This window comes from Chlorocebus sabaeus, chromosome 1 (genome assembly GCF_047675955.1).
Source record: "Chlorocebus sabaeus isolate Y175 chromosome 1, mChlSab1.0.hap1, whole genome shotgun sequence".
In the NCBI taxonomy this organism is placed as follows: Eukaryota; Metazoa; Chordata; class Mammalia; order Primates; family Cercopithecidae; genus Chlorocebus; species Chlorocebus sabaeus.
The window spans coordinates 5,777,941-5,797,902 of NC_132904.1; the positions used below are offsets into that span (position 1 = coordinate 5,777,941).

The following is a 19,962-nucleotide window of genomic DNA, read 5'->3' on the forward strand; positions in this document are numbered from 1 at the left end:
TCAAGGACAATTCTTTTAGCAATGCATTTGCTGCTCCCCGAGAATCCTTTGCTTCCTTGCCAGACCCCAGTTCTGTATATTCTTTGGAGCGTCACCACCCAAAGTGTGGCGCATGGACCTGAACTGTTGGGATCACCTGGGAGCTTGTTAAGAAGTGCAGAACCTCAGGTTCCACCCCAGACCTGAGATTCAGACCCCCTGGATCAGATCTGCATTTTCATAAGGACCCTGGATGACTTTGTGCACACAGCAGAGTCTGAGAAGCCCTTCCTCCAAGTTGACTTCCGTCACTCCAAGAGGACCAAACATTGCTGAAGAAACCTGTGGATTCCAGCATAAAGTTGCCCTGGATTTACAACCTATGGAGTACATAAGAGATTCTCTGCTTTACTTTGGGGCTAAATGAGCAAAGGAGGAAAAATGTAATTTTACCTGGTTTATGTGAATAATTGCCTCAATCCTGAGAACTATGACATCCTTTCTCCAAAAGAATGCAAAACTCTTCAGACTGACATTTGAAGACAGGGGCCTCATAATTAGGTGTCCAGGTGAGGGCAAAAGAGACACCCGTCTCAGGGCCTTGTGAGCACTCCCTTCTGTGTACGAGCAGGAGGAGAGCAGGAAGGGCTTCCTGGGAAGAAGCCTGGGGACTCAAGACTGATTGTAAATGAGGCAGTGGGACCCAGGGGGCTTTCTCAGTGTCTTCCAGCCCTAATGAATGGTGATGACACCAGTTGAAATTGGGCACAGAATGGAGGAAGTGCAGAGGATAAATACAACATGCATTTTGTTTTCTAAGACTATACTTTTTAAAGTTTTAAAAATAAATTTATTTAAAGATACGTTTCCATTTTTGGAGAGAGGAGGGGACAAGGATATGAGGTTTAACTGTGATATATGCACAAAATCTGAAAACCTAATTGTATCTAGTACTGTTAATTTCTTCAAGCTACTGAGTAGAAGAGAAGTAGGCCAGTGATGGCTTTGCTGTCTGTTACTTTCCCTGTGAACAGCCTCCACAGGCCATGCTAATGAGTAACATAAAGAAAGATGGGACCTGGGTAAGCAAAGAACGTGGACAATGCAGAGATTATGACATTGCTTTTGAATTAGTTAAAACTGGTTACAAAATTTTTTTTTCAATACATAAAAAATCATGGTTGCCAACAAGACTTCAAATGTCAAGATCTCTGTAAGAAACTTTCTAGTTTACGGAAATTTGTCATTAAATGTATTTCACAATTGATAGCCTATAAAAATGAAAAGGAGTTCCATGACAATACCCCTGGCCAGCTGAGTGACAGCTATGGACAGCCTCCAGCCCATGGAGGCCAGCCCTGCATTTTTGCACACTTCCAGGCGGGCCTCGGCACTAGAGTCTGCCCAGTGAAAGTGGATTCCTTGTGGTAATAAGACCCAGACATGGTTATAAAGGGATGGTGATGTAAACCTTTAGAGAAAAAAAGAATCATTTTTATCTGGGGGCTGGCTGACTGGAACTTTAAAGATCCTTGCTAATTCCAAATATCCTTGCCTTTGACTTTGAACAGCTTGAGGGAGCCTTACCATCGGTAGTCAATGGGTCTGCTTTCCCCTCGGGATCAACTCTTCCAGGACCACCAAAAATAACTTTGGCTGGGTAAGGATTAGAAGCAATATGTTGTCACTCTAATGTAAGAATTTAAGAGACTTTTGGATATGTTTATGATTTTCTTCTAAACTATAAAATGAGCTTCACTGCACACCTTCATGACTTCTGAGAAATGTTTTTACTGTCAGCAGTGCCACTGACAGTGTTGCTGTCTGTGTCTGGTTTCGTTGGGGTTGCAAACGCTGCTGGAAAGTCTGGCCCATAGTCTGTATCTGTCCCTGTCCTCCTGTCCGCTGTCCTATGTCAGTGTTTCTGAGGCTTGTTGCCATTTATAGCTCTGTCTTCATTCCACGTTGATTCAAACTGTGTTGGCCTCTCTTTTTTGCTGTCGTCCGTGTAAATAATGGCATGGCAGCCACGTAGCATGAACGGGGAGCTGCAGAGTGCCCTCCAGCCGCCTCTGCCCGCTGCCTTCTGTGCTGAGTTGGCTTGAGCTCTATGGCAGGTGCTAATGCATGATCTGTCTTCACATCTCCAGGTGGACATAGGCTGTGCTTATCTGGGACCTCGTCTTGCTATTTCTTGCCTTGTCTTGTGTTTATAATTGTTGCTAATTAAACTAATCAGCTGGTTGAAATTGTCAGGTTAACATTTATGTATTAACAGTGGTTTGGGCAACCCTCTCCGTTCATTGAGCCCTGTAGTTGATTATGGAGATCAGCATATTCCTGCCTCCAGGGGGTGTTTGTTTGTTTGTTTGTTTGTTTGTTTTCTCTTGTTTTTTGTTGTTGTTGTGGTTGTGGGTTTTTTTTTGTTTGTTTGTTTGTTTTTTTTTTTTTTTTTTTTTTTGAGACAGACTCTTGCTCTGTCACCCAGGCTAGAGTACAGTGGCATAATCTCTGCTCACAGTAACATCCCCCTCCTGGGTTCATGCCATTCTCCTGCCTCAGCCTCCCGCATAGCTGGGACCACAGGCGCCCACCACCACACCCGGCTAATTTTTGTATTTTTTAGTAGAGACTGGATTTCACCATGTTGGCCAGGCTGGTCTTGAACTCCTGACCTCAGATGATCCGCCTGCCTCAACCTCCCAAAGTGCTGGGATTACAGGCGTGCCTGGCCTGCCTGCAGCAGTTCTTTTGGCCCACAGTCTAAGACAAACACATAACCCTGGGCCTGAGAGACAACAGTCAAACACCTTACAGGGTATAGCCCGCGGCCTCTAGTGCTTTCCAGGCTCCTGCAGAGTTCTGCCATCGGCATGGCTTCGTGATGGCCTTGGTAAGTGTGAGGAGAGTGGTTTGGGGCTGGAATGAAAGACTGTGAATCTGGAAACACACTGGAACCGATCAACACTATCAGCTCTCATGGTCACTGAAGGGCGTTGGTTGCTCCCTGGCACTGCTGCTTCAGCTTCTGCAGTGGCTCCTTTAGCTGTTGTAATTCTGTGCCCAGGCTGTTGACAACTTTTGCTGAGTTTGACGGAATAAGACCGTGGGCCCTGCTGCTTGCTTCACTCTCTGGGTGTGATGGATCGGTGAGGGTGCAGTTGCTATCACTGTAATTGGTCATCTCATCACGGCTGTTAACATTTCTGGACCAAACAAAAATGACTTCAGCAACTTCCAGATTCTGCTGATACATTACACAGGATGATCTAAAAGGACACAGTTCTGAAGATACTCATTTTTCTTGTAATCTGGGGGCATCTGGTCGATAGTATTGACTCACTCTGAGCTGTATTGTGTCTAGAACATTCAAGGACATTTGATACTTCTCATACTTTAACTGTGTACTCTCCCAGTTACAGTGCCCTCTGAGGCTTCCATGTGGTGCAGCCGATGGGCATTTGCACAGAGGAGCAGTCATGAGAGAGTTTTCAGGGCAACTATTTCTCCTTTTCCCCCTTTTCATCTCCCCCTGCTCCCCATTCTCCTCCTCCTCCTTCCTCTTCTCGTCCCCTCATCCTCATCTTTGTTCTCCTCCCCCTGCTCTTCTTCCTCTCTCCTTTCCCTCCTCCTCTATCTATACTAGATTTTTTTCAATCAGTCACATGTTTTTCTTTATTTTGAAGGTTACAAAAGATTTCTCTATTGTAAATGGTGTGCCAGGAACAACATGAGATGTGTATTTGTATTTTTTATGCACATAATTACTTGATCTGATGCCTCTCCACTTAATTGGGTCTGATGATTTTTATCTCGACATCTACAATGCTGATGATATGCTGGAATCTCTACCAATTTATTGTTAGTGGTAAGGAAGCAGTCAGAGAACGTTTTGCTGGTTGTTTCATTCTGTGTGAGTTCCCAACCAAGACTCTGTCAGTCCAGTGTGGTTCAGATATATCTAACCTAGTAGAGGCCACAGAAGCAGTTCAGCTCAGGCTGGAGGCCAGCAGGCTGAGCGTGCGAGCTGACCCGATGGTCATTTGTTAGGGTTGGGGGGTGAACTGGCTAACTTATTAACTAGCTTATCATATTAATAAAAACTCTTTAATACAAATCCGTGTCCTGACATTCTGTAGCTTTAATAATCCCATTATCAATCTGGTAATAAATGTGAATTCTGACACATTGTTGATGCTACTGGTTTTAGTAACATAATGAACATCATAATAGAGAATATTCAAGGGTCTGCTTCTCTGGCAATTTTTTTGCTAAAGATGAGGTTATCATGTTGTGGTGTAGTTTTTTTAGAAGGCTTTTCTGAGGCAGAGTTGTCCAGATCTTTTCTAACTCTTTAATTTTTAGATGGGCACTGACAGAGCAGTCTATCTGAAGCCATGGAAGTGATTTTCCACTTAGTGTCCACTGCAGTCAGAGACCCTCACTGCCCCGCACTCCGTGCTCGTTCCTGATGCGTGTCTTTGCTGACGCTGTTATTTAAACTGGGCCGTCCTGTTGAGCAATAGTGAAGAAACCTTGCCGCTTTAAAAGCTGATGTCAAGTTCCACCTCCTTCAAGAGCATTTGGTTTTCACTTCTTCCGTCTATGCTGAACTATGCTGCCTCTGAGTTTCTGCAGTGTTTACAGTCGGTATAGCACAGTGTGCTGGTTGATTATTCTGAGTTTCTGTGGCGTTTACAGTCAGTATTGCACAGTGTGCTGGTGGATTATTCTCTTATGTGCTGTAATGTTTCCATTGCCTATGTCTCGTGTCCCTGCTGACTTGGTGGATTCCTCCAGGACAGGCACCATGTGTTAAATAGATAGTTATCCTTGGTGTCCCCTGAAGCACTGACCATGGTCCTGGCCACGCAGTGATTTCTGGTAAATGCCTGCTGGCCTCCTCCTGCCTCTGTAGATACTCGTGGGCCTGTCACCCTCCCTCCACAGTTACAGTGGGTCCCCACTGGACTGCCTCCACAAGCCCCCACGCCACTTCCTCAAGGGAACAGTTTTTGTTCCTCTCAACAGGGAGGGCCGGTCCACCCTGTGCCCCAGCTCAGGGCAGGTCTGAGAGGGCCAAGGACAAGAGCAGTGAAGTAGCTGTCAGAGCCCCCTCTGAACAGGCCCAGGTCTGACCCACAGGTGGACAGGCCAGGTGGCAGGATGGCTAGACCTGCCACCTCTAGGCACCCATGAGGGCGGAAAGCTGTAACTCTTCTATCTCTAAAAGAAAAACCAAACTAGATGAATTCTCAATTAATACAGTATTCAGCAACATCGTCTTTATCTCTAAAATGGTAGCTTTCTCCAGAAGAAGTCAAAGTTAGCAGCTTGCCCCAGTTTCAGGTGCCATGAGCTGTTTCCCATGGGGAGCAGGATGGGTCACTAAACAGAGGCACAGGTGGTGAGAGCAGGGGCGGAAGACCAGTCAATCTTGCACACCAGAGCAGTGAGGTATGAGGGCAGGCCAAGTGAGGGGGGACTTGGGGCTGACCTCAGCTCTGACAGCCAGTCAAGAGAGCTGAGCGTGTGGGTGCTCGGAGCACAGAGGACAGGGCAAAGACTTTGCCTCTCTTTAGGGCGTTTGTATTAGTTACCAACCCCTATGCTCCATGAGATGGCATGAGGCTGACAGCAAGCACAGACTGTGTGCCAGGTGCTGTTCTAGCTCTGGTAGGAAACCCAAGACTAAGATGCAGCCTTGCTTAGAAGTGGCCAGTGCATCGCAGAGATGAGACCTGTGTACATGACTTCAAAGAGCACACTGATACAGATGCACGCCCACACTGGGCACAGGGACAGCCCTGTCACAGAATTCTAAATTAAATGCTGTATTCGTTTAGAATTCATCTAGTTTGGTTTTTGACACATGGTGTTTTGTACACGTTCCCCTCCTTGTCACCACAGCCTATTGAACCACTTCCATTGCAAATGTTCTGAGCTCTTTGGTGAGTGTCTCTTCTGAGCAATGCTTGGGAACTTCTCCCGATGGTTTAAGGTGCAGCTGCCCTCACGTTCAGCAACACCCAGAGACACATTAGAGGAGGAGTTTGTTTCTTCTCTAATGCCCCGAAGATGACTTCTGAGCTAATCACAAAATGTAATTAGGAAGGAGTTGTAACAATCCCTTCCTAAAATGAGGAAAGTCCCCAGTGATCACATGGCACACTTAAGTGATTACTAACATGCTTTGATATTGTTAGTAATATTACAGCATGGACTGCTTTAGCACTGGTATATCTGAAGACGAACGACGCTTTATCTATTGTTCTTTAATTTGTACTTCCTATTAGCATTCAGATTTTTTTGGGGAAAGAGCTGTTCGGTGGGGAGAGGAGCACAAAAAAAAATAGAGGTTTAAACAGGTCAGGGGGAGAAGAACTCCAGGAAGACATCTTGGGAAGGGAGAGCAGCCTTAGGACCCCGCTCCGCACACACACTGACTCCCTGGAAGACATCTTGGGAAGGGAGAGCAGCCTTAGGACCCCGCTCCGCACACACACTGACTCCCTGGAAGACATCTTGGGAAGGGAGAGCAGCCTTAGGACCCTGCTCTGCACACACCACTGACTCCCTGGAAGACATCTTGGGAAGGGAGAGCAGCCTTAGGACCCCACTCCACACACACACTGACTCCCTGGAAGACATCTTGGGAAGGGAGAGCAGCCTTAGGACCCCGCTCCACACACACACTGACTTCCTGGAAGACATCTTGGGAAGGGAGAGCAGCCTTAGGACACCGCTCCACACACACACTGACTCCCTGGAAGACATCTTGGGAAGGGAGAGCAGCCTTAGGACACCGCTCCACACACACACTGACTCCCTGGAAGACATCTTGGGAAGGGAGAGCAGCCTTAGGACCCCGCTCCGCACACACACTGACTCCCTGGAAGACATCTTGGGAAGGGAGAGCAGCCTTAGGACCCTGCTCCGCACACACACTGACTTCCTGGAAGACATCTTGGGAAGGGAGAGCAGCCTTAGGACACCGCTCCGCACACACACTGACTCCCTGGGCATGTGTGGCTGTGTTTGGTGGCGCTAGTTGCATCACATTGGAAACTCCCACTTCATGATTAGGCATCTATCAATAATACCTATAACTATCTGGTGTTGAGATTCTCACAATGTGTTGAAAAACACCAGATGCTTAGCTAATTCTCTATATAAGGAGTAACGATCTGAATACATTTTCTTTTTTAATCTTTATAGAGTAACTCTTAGTTCATGGGACACAAAGTCTAAAAAGCCATGTAACTGTACCAAATCCCAGTGTCTGAAATTGTAAGTAATCACAAATCCTTCATTATTAAATATGAAATAAGGTTGCTTAGAAGTCAGTAAGTGGAGCATAGTCTAGAGAAACCAGAATGGCTAGCACTGCACGTGTTACAGTTACTTCTCAACAACCTTGTCCTGATGCTCGTTGTCCAGAACAGCGAGACCAGCGAGAAGCAGCCACTTTTGCATAAACCTGGTATGGATTTTTGGTATTATCTGGGCGAACTAATTTAGTCAAGATACTAGTGGCTCACACTTCAAGGGGCGTAATTTTTCTTGGGTTTTTTTTTTTTTTTTTTTTTTTTGAGACGGAGTCTCGCTCTGTAGCCCAGGCTGGAGTGCAGTGGCCGGATCTCAGCTCACTGCAAGCTCCGCCTCCTGGGTTCACGCCGTTCTCCGGCCTCAGCCTCCGGAGTAGCTGGGACTACAGGTGCCCGCCACCTCGCCCGGCTAGTTTTTTGTATTTCTTAGTAGAGACGGGGTTTCACCGTGTTAGCCAGGATGGTCTCGATCTCCTGACCTCGTGATCCACCCGTCTCGGCCTCCCAAAGTGCTGGGATTACAGGCTTGAGCCACCGCGCCCGGCCTTTTCTTGGGTTTTGGCTCGCATCCTCTAGCCCCTCAGACAAGTGCTAACCATGTCATTGTTGAGCGTTAACTGTAATATTTCCACATCCTATTTTTAAAAAGTTTTATGAATTGGTTTACTCTACATTGAAATTTTCTCAGAAAAGTTCTCCCCCAGCCAGGAGGTGTGGTCAAAGGGTGACAGGGCCGATTGTCACGTGGAGTCGGGGACTGGAAGTAGACGATGTGGCTGAAGTAGGAGGCAGACCTCATTGCCATGCTTGACAGCACTGGGTGCATCAGTTTCCTCGGCCGCCCTTTGAAAGTTGGCGTTTGGTGTCTGTGCTGTCTGCCCTCCCTTAGCTCTTGCTGTGGGCTGCTCGCTTTCTGCTCTTATGTCTGCCTAGCCTTAAGTTACATGTTGAAAAGGGAAAACATTTCCTAGTCCCAATGTCTGATGACCCTAACCACAGTCTCCACGTGATTTTTCCATTGCAGAGCTCCTGCTGAAGTCACTGAGAGCCCCAGTGACAGGACAGTGATGTGGGGGTGCACCAGTGGGTAGAAATCCAGAAGTCCATGAAACTTAGTTCACACAACCAAAGTGGAAAAACAAATTGATTTTTAAAAACTAATTGCAGACAGTATAGGGTTGACTGTCTGAAAATATTTGAGCTATCATTGGTTTAGTCTATGAGGCCATATACTTCTCTGAACGTTGGAAATGCCGTAACACGACTGATGAGGAAACTAAAGATGCAGCTCTGGGTAAGGAGGAGGAAGGACAGAGGGAGAAGGCCTGGACCCTGTGACGCTGTCAAGCCAGAGCAGCCTGCCCGGATGGAGATGTTGGATGCGGAGGAGGACCAGGTGGTGGTGTCCAGAGGACAGAGCCGTGCAGGGTGGTGGGCTCCTGGGGATGGGAGCTGCTCAGCTGCTGGCTGGGTGTGGGGGACCAGGCATGTCAAATGACCATGAAGCCTAGAGCAAGGTGTAGACTGTAACTGGGGGCAAAGTGAGGTAACTCCTAAGGACTTGGAAACCAGATGACTCTAAGAAAGACTTAACTTGAATTACGTCAGAATGGAAGGCCAAAGAAACAGCTTCTTGTCTAGAAGCAGCTTCCTAGCTTAATTGGCCACCGACGCATGTAAGAAAGAATGGACCATCATGAGGGCGGTCGGTCAGCACTGGAACAGAGGAAAGGAGGCCCAGAGTGTGTCCAGTGCTGGCAGGTGACAGAGGCACCATCTGTGAGGGCACAGAGCTGGCTTCTCCAGGGAAGTGCTGTGTGCGGTGGGCAAGAGACTTAGAGCCCTCCCAATCTACTCGATGACTACACACCTCGAATTCTGTGCTCAACATGCAACTGTCTGGCCATTGACTTAGCTTCCTAGTAGCTCCGTACTGAGAAATGAGAGGCCTTGGAGAAAGAATGTGAACATTTTGGGCACTGGAAAAGGATGTTATTTCCATCATAAATTGATGCATGACATTCTGATAATGCATTGTGATTTGGCTGGAATCAATCCATCACTGAGAAACCAGTCATCTCTGGAAATACTAATAAAGTTTGTGTTCTGCTTTTGGAAAAGCTAAGGAATAGGTAAATTCACCCAAGCAGTGAGGTCTCTTGGTGGCAGACCCCTGACCTCGTGCTGGTGTCTCTCCATACATGCCACCTGTCCTCGTGTGGCGACACTTGGCTCAGGTGAAGGAACAGAAGCAGGGGATCCTCCGTTGCTTGCTTCACTCGCACTTGTGGCATCATCGCTGTCAATAACTTTCCATTTCCTTTACCTTTTTACTCCCCTAAGTCATGAGCATGAGGCAACGGAATGTAATTTTCTTAGTGCGAGTTAGTCCCACTCTCATGGGAGTCTCTGCTGCATACAGGCTACGAGGGATTGTTATTATAATTGGCCATCAATAGAGAGAAAAACACATGACAGTATTTTTTATTTTATTTTATAACATTTTTTTCAGACAGGGTCTCACTGTGTCACCCAGGCTGGTGTGCAGAGGTGCAATCGTGGCTTGCTGCAGCCTCAACCCCCTGGGCTCAGGTGATCCTCCCAGCTCAGCCTTCAAAGTAGCTTGAACTACAGGCATGTGCCCTTATGCCCAGCTAATTTTTTGTATTTGTTTTTAGTGATGGCATGGGTAAAAATCGATTACTACAGTCAAGGCTCCAGTGGAAAGTGATAATATCCTGCTCCACTTCTCCCCATAGTCTGTCTCCCTCCAAGAAGCTTCCACTGTTAGCAACTTCTGCTTTCAGGTTTCCTGGGGGAACCTCCACACCTGGAAAGATTGTCTCCTGCCCTCTTGCTGTGGTAGACAAGGGTTTTACTCATTCATCTTCCTCCTCCAAATAGAACTGGAGCTACCCTTTTTAGTTCCTCTCTTAGTGCCTTACCCCTGAAACTTGAAACAATGAATCCCAACTTTTTGTTGTTGTTTCATTAGCCATAAAAAATTGGGAATTATTTTTAAACGATAAATTAATCTGCATGATTAAAATGGTACTGATGTAAACTGAAGAGGTAGTTAAATGTTTTCTGATTATTTTATTGGAAACTTATTGATGGATTTTAAAATTTTTTTTTTTTCTTGAGATGAAGTCTTGCTGTTGTTGGCCCAGGCTGGAGTGCAATGGTGCAACCTCGGCTCACTACAACCTCCGCCTCCCGGGTTCCAGCAATTCTACTGCCTCAGCCTCCTGAGTAGCTGAGATTGCAGACAACTGCCACCACGCCCAACTAAGTTTTGTATTTTTAGTAGAGGTGAGGTTTCACCATGTTGGCCAGGCTGGTCTCAAACTCCTGACTTCAGGTGATCCACCCGCTATGGCATCCCAAAGTGCTGGGATTATAGTCATGAGCCACCATGCCTGGCCAGATTTTTAAAGTAATTAACATCTACCTTTCCAGTACTGTTACAAATGTGTTTCTTAACCATTTTTGTATATGTTACACATTGATTTGCTATGTAGTTTTTTAAAGCAACTGTAAAATATAAAACTTAATAATTTAATGTAAAATATAAAATATAAAAATGTTTATAATAGGCCTTTTTTGGTGTAGGCAGCAACATACAGGCATGCGTTGGAGATACTGCAGCTTCAGCTCCACAACCACAACAGAGCAAATCACAATAAAGCAAGTCACACAAGGTTTTTGGTTCCCTAATGCATGTAGAAATTATGTTCATATAACTATAAACATGCTGTAGTTGAATCAGTGTGCAATAGCATTCTATCTAAACAGTACATACCCTAATTTAAAAACACTATTTCTAGAAAATGCTAACAATCATCTGAGTCTTCAGCGAGTTGTCAGCTTCTAGCTGATGGAGGGTCTTGCCTTAATGTCATGGCTATTGACTGATGTGGGTGGTGGGGGACTGAAGGCTGGGGTTGCAGTGGCAGTTCCTGAAAATAAGACAATGCAGTTTGGCATATCAACTGACTCTTCCTTTCAGGAAAGATTTCTCTGTAGTACGTGATGCTGTTTGATAGCATTTTACCCACAGTAAAACTTTCAAAATTGGAGTTAATCTTCTCAAGCCCTGCACTGCTTTATCTACTCAGTTTATGGAATATTCTAGATCCTGTATTGTCATTTCAGCATGTTCACAGCATCTTCACCAGGAGCAGATTCCATCTCAAGAAACCACTTTCTTTGCTCATCTGTAACAGGCAATTCCTCATTCATTGAAGTTTTATCATGGTAATGAAACAATTCATTCACATCGTCAGGTTCCATTTCTAATTCTAATTCTCTTGCTATTTCTACATCTGCAGTGACTTCTTCCACTGAAGTCTTGAACCCCACAAAGTCATCCACGAGGGTTGGAATCAACTTCTAACCTCCTTTCAATGTTGATATTTTTACTTCCTCCCATGAATCATGAGTATTTTTAATGGCACATAGAATGGAATAATTTCCAGAAGGTTTTCAATTCACTTTGCCCAGATCCATCAGAGGAATCACTATCAATAGCAGCTATAGATTTATGAAATGTATTTCTTAAATAATAAGACTTGAAAGTCAAAATGACGCCTTGATCCATGGGCTACAGGATGGATATTGTGTTTCAAGGCATGAGAGCAAAATTAATTTCCTTGCACAACTCCATCAGAGTTCTTGGGGGGCTAGGTACCCGGTCAATGAGCAGTAATATTTTGAAAGGAATCTTTTTCTGAGTAGTAGGTCTCCACGGTGGGCTGAAAATATTCAGTAAATCATGCTGTAAACAGATGTGCTGTCATTCAGGCTTTGTTGTTCCATTTGTAAAGCACAAGGCAGAGTAGTTTTAGCAACATTCTTAAGAGTCCTAGGATTTTCAGAATGGGAAATGAGCATTAGCTTCAACTTAAGGTCACCAACTACATCATATCCCAATAAGAGGGCCAGCCTGTCCTTTGAAGCATTGAAGCCAGACATTGACTTCTCTTCTCTAGCTGCAAAAGTTCTAGGTGGCATCTTCTTCTAATAGAAGGCTGCTTCATCTACACTGAAAACCTGTTGTTCAGTGTAGCCACCTTTATCAATGATCTCAGCTGGATCTTCTGGAGAACTTGCTGCAGCTTCTCCATCAGCACTTGCTGCTTCTCCTCGTACTTTTCTGTTATGGAGGTGGCGTCTTTCCTTAAACCTCATGAACCAGCCTCTGCTAGCTTCCAACTTTTGATGTGCAGCTTCCTCACCTCTCTCAGCCTTAATAGAATTGACAAGCTTTAGTGCCTTGCTCTGGATTAGGCTTTGGCCAGTTTCATCTTCTCTCCAGACCTCTCAGGCTTTCTTCATGTCAGCAATGTTTTGCTTTCTTATAATTTGTGTGTTCACTGGAGTAACATTTTTAATTTCCTCCAAAAGCTTTTCCTTTGATTCACAGCCTATCTTGGCTTTCAACATGCCTTCCTCACTAAGCTTAATCTTTTGATTTAAAGTGAGAGACGTGGGACTCTTCTTTTCTCTTGAACACTTAGAGGTCATTGTAGAGTTGTTAATTGGCGTAATTTCAATACTGTTGTGTGTCAGGGAATAGGCAGGCCTGAGAAGAGGGAGAGATACAGGGAACCGCCAGTTGGTGGAGCAGTCAGAACACACTCAGCATTCATCGGTTAAGTTCGTGCTCTTATATGGATGTGGCTCGAGGTACTCCAAAACAATTACACTAGTGACATCAAAGAACACGGATTGCAGATCACTATAACAGACATAACAATAATGAAAAGGTTTGAAACATTACAAGAATTACAGGAATATGATAAAGAGACATGAAGTGAGCGCATGCTCTTGGAAAATGGCACCAATAGACTTGCTTGATGCAGAGTTGACACAAACCTTCAATTTGTTTTATAAAAAAGGCATTACCTGTGAAGCCCAATAGAACAAAGTACAGTAAAATGAGGTTTGCCTATAAGTGTTAGATTATACGTTTTTGGACAATTATTTCATAGAGTGAGAAGGAGCACGGTCCACTAGAATGGAGAGAGTTTTCTTCCTCTCAGAAAAGCAAGAATTGGTTTTATACCATGAGTGTAGATATTTTTTAGGACTTTTTTTTGTTTTTTGTTTTGTTTTTGTTTTTGACACAAAGTCTGGCTCTGTTGCCCAGGCTGGACTGCAGTGGTGTGATCTTGGCTCACGGCAGCCTTTGCCTTCCAGGTTCAAGCAATTCTCATGCCTCAGCCCCCCGAGTAGCTGGAATTACAGGCATGCACCATCATGCCCAGCTAATTTTTGTATTTTTAGTAGAGATGGGTTTTCACCATGTTGGCCAGGCTGGTCTTGAACCCCTGGCCTCAAGTCATCCGCCCACCTTCCTAAAGTGCTGGAATTACAGACGTGAGCCAATGCACTCAGCCTTTTAGGACAGCTTTAATTAGCCCTTCATATATTGATTGACTTTAAGAAAATCCAGACTCAGTTTCATTATTTTTGAGACAGGATCTCACTCTGTCACCCAGGCTGGATGAATTGATATGGAGAGGTGGTATGATCATAGCTCAATGCAGCCTTGACCTCCTGGGCTCCTGCAATCCTCCTGCCTCAACCTCCTGAGATCACAGGCCAGCTTTTTAAAAAATTTTTATTTTAGAAGTAGGGTCTCATTATGTTGCCCAGGCTGGTCTCAAATTCCTGAGCTCAAGGAATCCTCCCCCCTCGGCATCCCAAAGTGCTGGTATTACAGGTGTAAACCACTGCACCCAGCCCAAACCCTAAGATTTCAGGCATAGATTGTACAGTCTGTGATACTGTTTCTTCACGTGGCCTTTTGTCTCTGATGAACTAGATTAATTATTGCCATCAGAATTCTGATGGAGCAGAAGGTCAAATCTGGATGGACATTTTTTTGGTAGTCTCTTGTTGCTTACTCATACTTTTGATTTCTTATTTTATATTTAAAAATATTAAATATCTTCTCTGTAGCTCCTAACTAAAGTCAAGTCTCTGTCTCATTCTGTGTTTGTTTCATCTCTTGAATTTTTCCCCTTATGGTTGGGACCTCACATATTTTGTGATTTTTTTAAACTGTGAATTATAATCACTGGGCCTTTCCCTGTGGGAGTTCTTCAAGGCTTGTTTTGAGAATGTGCTCTTCAGAGAAGGTTTATTTGCTTCCACTTGGAGCTTGGTGGCACTTCCAACTTCGATGACTTACAATTTTTGGCTAATATTTTTTTATTAGGCTGCACAGTATGAATTCAGATTTCAACTTGAAGTGAGCCTCCTCCCCTCCCACCAGCCAGGATCACACACACATTTCCTTGCCGTTTGTTTTCAGGGCATTTGTTCCTAGGGTGGAGCCCTCTGCAGTTCTGGTCCATGTGTAGATCCTACAGCAGACCTTCTACCTGGAGTGTGCCTTTGACTGGGGTTAATATACGTAAAGCACCTAGAGCACAGCCCAGCAGATTGCACATGTCCTTGTAAGTGTTTGCCATTGTTAGGGTTGTCGTAGTTCCCCCTTTCTCCTCCACACAGCAGTTAACTAGCGCCTTTGGTTGCTGGGATCAGCAGAGGCTTCAGACGTCACTTCGGGCTTTAGTTTTGGCCCTCTGAATTTTGCCCTCTCTTGGGCTTCCTTAATTTTTTACCAGTTCAAATAGCCATCTAAAAGGTTTTAAATATTTAATTCAATGTTATTAAGTGTTTTATAGTAAGCAATATGTCAGGATGGACAGTGAATTAAGAATGAGTTTAGAATATATGTCATTGAGCTGGGCGTGGTAGCTTACACCTGTAGTCCCAGCACTTTGGGAAGCTGAAGCAGGAGGATTATTTGAACCGAGAAGTTCGAGACCAGCCTGGGCAACATAGTGAGAACCCATTTCAATTAAAAAAAAAAAAAAAAAAAAAAAAAAAACTGTATTTTAGGTCTTTTCAACCACAAGACTCTAAAATTTCAGGATTCAATATGCCTGTGGGAAGTGAATTTGACAGAGGGTATCATGAGTATTTCCTTGAACATTGTCGTTACCCTCTCAGCAAGCCACAGGGCAGGATGACCCAAAAAGTGTTGCAGTGTTGCCAGTGTGCCCGCACTGAGGCAGTCTGCACCTCCAGGACAGCGCCTTTAATGGAATGATGCTCACTGCAATCTAGATCAAGGTGGGATAAATGTGATGTTAGAATTTCTACTAAAGGCTGGGCGCGGTGGCTCAAGCCTGTAATCCCAGCACTTTGGGAGGCCGAGACGGGCGGATCACGAGGTCAGGAGATCGAGACCATCCTGGCTAACACGGTGAAACCCCGTCTCTACTAAAAAGTACAAAAAACTAGCCGGGCGAGGTGGCAGGCGCCTGTAGTCCCAGCTACTCCGGAGGCTGAGGCAGGAGAATGGCGTAAACCCGGGAGGAGGAGCTTGCGGTGAGCAGGGATCCGGCCACTGCACTCCAGCCTGGGTGACAGAGCCAGACACCGTCTCAAAAAAAAAAAAAAAAAAAAGAATTTCTACTAAAAGTTTTACATTTCTGCTTTTGTCATTGAGCTTTAAAACACTTGGAATTGATTTTCATGAATGGCATTAGGTAGGGATTAAATTTTATTTTTTTCCATATGGACAATTAATTGTCTAGCACCATATATGGCAAAACACGGACACAGTCCACAATATCTGCAGTGCAACCCCATCAGCTCTCAGGGTTTGATTACATATGGGTCTGATCTGGGGTTCTCAGTCTCACTCCAGGCGTGAATCTTGCTGCTTATTTGTAATGATTTGTCTGTGGATTTCCTTCAACTTTCTATTTAAACAATGATCTTGTCACAGATATTGGACTGTGATACCTTCCCCATCTTTGTACTCTTTTCCTTTTTCCTTGCCTTATTATACTGTCTAGAACCTCATAGTGATGAATGGAAGTTCTGGTTTGGGGCACTGTTGAATTGCTCCTAAATTCTAAATACTTCTAAAATTGCCTTGCCTTGCCCTAAATAAGATAGTTGCCGTAGGTTTTTGAGAGATGCCATTATTAGGTAGAATACATACTCAAATGCTATAACCAAGACTCAAAACTACAACCATTTCAGGACTAATGTGGTGTCTCAGATTTCTATCTTAGTTGCCCTGACATCTTCAATGGAGGGCTTGTATTTTGTGGTCTAAGAAGGCTGCACCAGCCCCTACCCTTACATTCATCTTCCAGACACTGGGGAAGAGAAAACAGGAAGGCGAGTGCACACTCCTTAACCTTTCATGGCAAGACCAGCAATTGCCAAAATCACTTCCACTGATAGCCCTTTGGCCAGAGCCTAGTCATGTGGTCAGGCCAACTATATAGGAAGCTGGGAAATGCACTCTTGAGGTGAGCCAACCACATGCTCCACTACAGTTGCTGCCACTGTCGGATAAGGGGAAGTGGCTGTTGCAGGACTGACTGGCTTCTCTGTTACGTGCCCTTCTCAGGTTAAGGATGCTTCCTTCTATTCCTAGTTTCCTAAGGAATTTGCTATTATTATAATTATCAGAATTATAATAAAGGACTGGTGAATTTTATTGAGTGCCTTTTTATGTATTTGTTGAAATGATCAGATTGTTTTCCTCTTTTAATCTCAGAATATATCTATGACAACAAACTTTCCAATGTTAATCTGCCTTTGCATTCCAGGGATTAAGCCCAATTTGATCATTATGTTATCTATATCAATAATATCAATATTAGTATCAAAAGATACTAATATTATCTTTTGTATGCACAGCAAGATTTAGCTCTTTAGGATTTTTGAATCTTTGTTCACAAGTGAGATACACCTGTAATGTTTCTTTCTCATACATTCTTTCATTTTGGTATCAATATTGTATTGCCTAATAAAATGCATTAGTTAGGCTTCCCCATCCCAACCCCACTGGCTTCTTTTTCTCTAGCCTCTAAAAAAGTTTGGGTAAGGTAGGATTTATTTATTCATTGAACATTTGAAAAAACTTGTCTGAGAAACTTTCTAGGTTTGGTGTCTATCAGAGTTGGAGTGGTGAAGGTGATAGGTTACTCATTCACTTTCTTTTGTAGTTAATATTTTCTTTTTTGTTTCTTCTTGACCCAATTTTGATATTTTATGTTTTTCTTAAAAAGTATTGAATTCTCAAAACTTTCAAATTTATTCATATATTCCTATTCATATATTCTATTATTTAAAGATGAACTCTGTATCTATAATTATGGTCTTTGACCTTTTCTAGACTTTCTCGATCAATTCCAGGAGAGGTTGTCTATTTTGTCAGCCTTCTCAGAGCACCACCTTTTGGTTTTATTGATTTTCTTGGCTGTGGTTCATGAAGTACATTAATTTCTGCTCTTTACTGCTGTCTTTATTATTTCCTTCTCTTGTTTTACTAGCTTTTTGTGTTAACTGCTTACCTTATTATTTTCAACCTTTAAAATCTTTTTTTTTTTTTTTAGGAAATTCATTTAAAGCTATAAATTACCCCTATAGACTACTTTACTGCATCTTACAAGAGTTGATAGGCAGTACTTTCACTATCATCCATTTGAAATAGCTTGTCATTTTTATTGTAATGTTCTCTTTACCTCATGAGTTATTTAGATGTACATTTCATAGTGTCCACATTTGTATTCTATATACGTGTATGTGTATGTATGTGTATATATTTTTAAATGATATTTTAATTGCTAATTTTTTCATTTAATTACTCTGTAGACAATGTAGTCTGCGTATCAATTCTTTGAAATTAATGAACACTTCCTTTATGACCTAACGCAATCAATTTTGAAAATATTCTATATTAATTTGAAAAACATGTATATCCTCTATTTGTTGGGGGCAGTTATCTATCCATTCACTGGTTTATTTTGTTGTTTAAATCTGCTAATTGCTTATTCAATTTTGTGTGATTTTTATGTTTTTGATAAAGATGTGTTGAGATCCCTCACTTAAGATTATGAATTTGTCTCCTTTTTCCTTAATTCTATTTTGGTTTATATATTTCAAATCTATAGCATGAAGGTCATACAAATTCGTGATTGTTACATCTTCTTGGTGAATTATTCCATCAGTTGTTAATGACTATGCCTCTGTATCTTGGTGCATTTTGCCTTCAGTTCTTTCCTGTCTGACGGTAATGTTGCTGCACCGTGTTTTCTTTTCCAGTGCAGTACTAGTGAGTTAGGCTTTAGAATGTTCCTTTAGTTTTGCACTTTCTGTGTGGCAGCTTTGTTTTAGGTGTGTCTTCTGTAAGCTAAATATAGCTGAATTTTTTGAAAAGCAAATCTAATAACCCATGTTCAGTAGGTTTCTTTAATCTATTTGCATTCTTTGTCTGATTATTGACACATAGGGACTTATTTGTAGCAACTTATTGTTTTTTGAAGTTTTAACTTTTATTTAGGTTCCTTTTCCCCATTCAGATGGCAGCATTCCATACATTCTGCTCTGTGCCTTGTCTTTTAAGATTGTGGCAAAATATGCATAACATAAAATTTGCTGTTTTAAACCCTTAAAGTATACAATTCAGTGGCATGAGATATATTCACAGTGTCACGCAACCACCATCACTGAATTTTTCCAGAACTTTTTCATCATCCCAAACAGAGATTCTGTACCCATCAGACTCTCCATCATCCCCTTTCCCCAGTCTCTGGTAACCCTTATTTTACTTTCTTTCTTTTGACTCTTCTAAGTCCTTCACATAAATGGACTCATACAATTTCTGTCCCTTTGTATCTGGCTTAGTTCACTTAGCACAGCGTTTCTAAAGTGCCGTCCATGTTGTGGCATGTGTCACAGTGTCCTCTCTTCTTGCGACTGCATAATATCCCATTGTACGGATGAACCACGTTTTGTTTACCCTAATGCTGTAGCAAGTATCTGGTCGAGTCCTTGCTTTCACTTCTTTTGCATACATACCCAGAAGTGGAATTGTGGATCATACAGTAACTTTCTGAGGAACCACAGTATCTTTCCATAGTGGCCATACCATTTTACACCCTCGCTAGGAATGTACGATACCATCTTATTTTGCGTTTTCTGATTACTGCTTTTTCTCTGCTTACTTTTGTCTGATTTATGTTTTGGAAAATTAGTGCTAATGGCAAAGTGGAAGAAGTTGAAAGCGAGGTTAATTAGGAGGCTGTTGCAGGAGCACAGACCTGAACCCAGGCAGGGGTGGTAACAATGAAGGAAAAAAACACAGATTCGAGACATTTCCAACATATGCATTGTATCATTTTTTTCACTCATTTATTCATTCATTCCATAAATATTTTTGAATGCCCATGATCTCAGGAACAGGAAAGACCGCAGTGAGCAAGAGAGTTATGGTCCCTTCCCTCCCAGCACTCACAGTCTAAAGTGATTATTCTCGTATGAATCATCACGTAATTAAAGGTCACAGTGGAACTGTGGAATATGTGGCAAAGGAGCAGTAATGGGCTGAGGGGGTGGGATGTGTTGAGCAAGCATGGCAGTCAGGGAAGACTTCCCTGAGGAGGTGTATTTGGATTAGGGGGAATTCACTGGGTGGAGGTGGATTGAAAGTGGATGCTAAGAGTGTTGTAGGCAGAGGAAACCACAGGTGCAAAGGCCCTGCGGCAAGAGAGGGAGGGTGGATGGTTCCAGGAAAATAAAGAAGAACAACACCACTACTACAGTATTGTTTCTA

The 19,962-nt window shown here is 43.3% G+C and overlaps 1 protein-coding gene across 1 annotated transcript in view; it reads left to right on the plus strand.

The window, feature by feature from the left end:
• TESMIN (testis expressed metallothionein like protein) overlaps positions 1 to 19,962 on the plus strand; it is a 48,475-nt gene that overhangs the window by 14,470 nt on the left and 14,043 nt on the right. Inside the window, exon 6 of the mRNA XM_008021186.3 lies at positions 1,551 to 1,639. Within this exon, the coding sequence (XP_008019377.1) occupies positions 1,551 to 1,639 (89 nt within the window). The remainder of the gene's footprint in view (positions 1 to 1,550; positions 1,640 to 19,962) is intronic.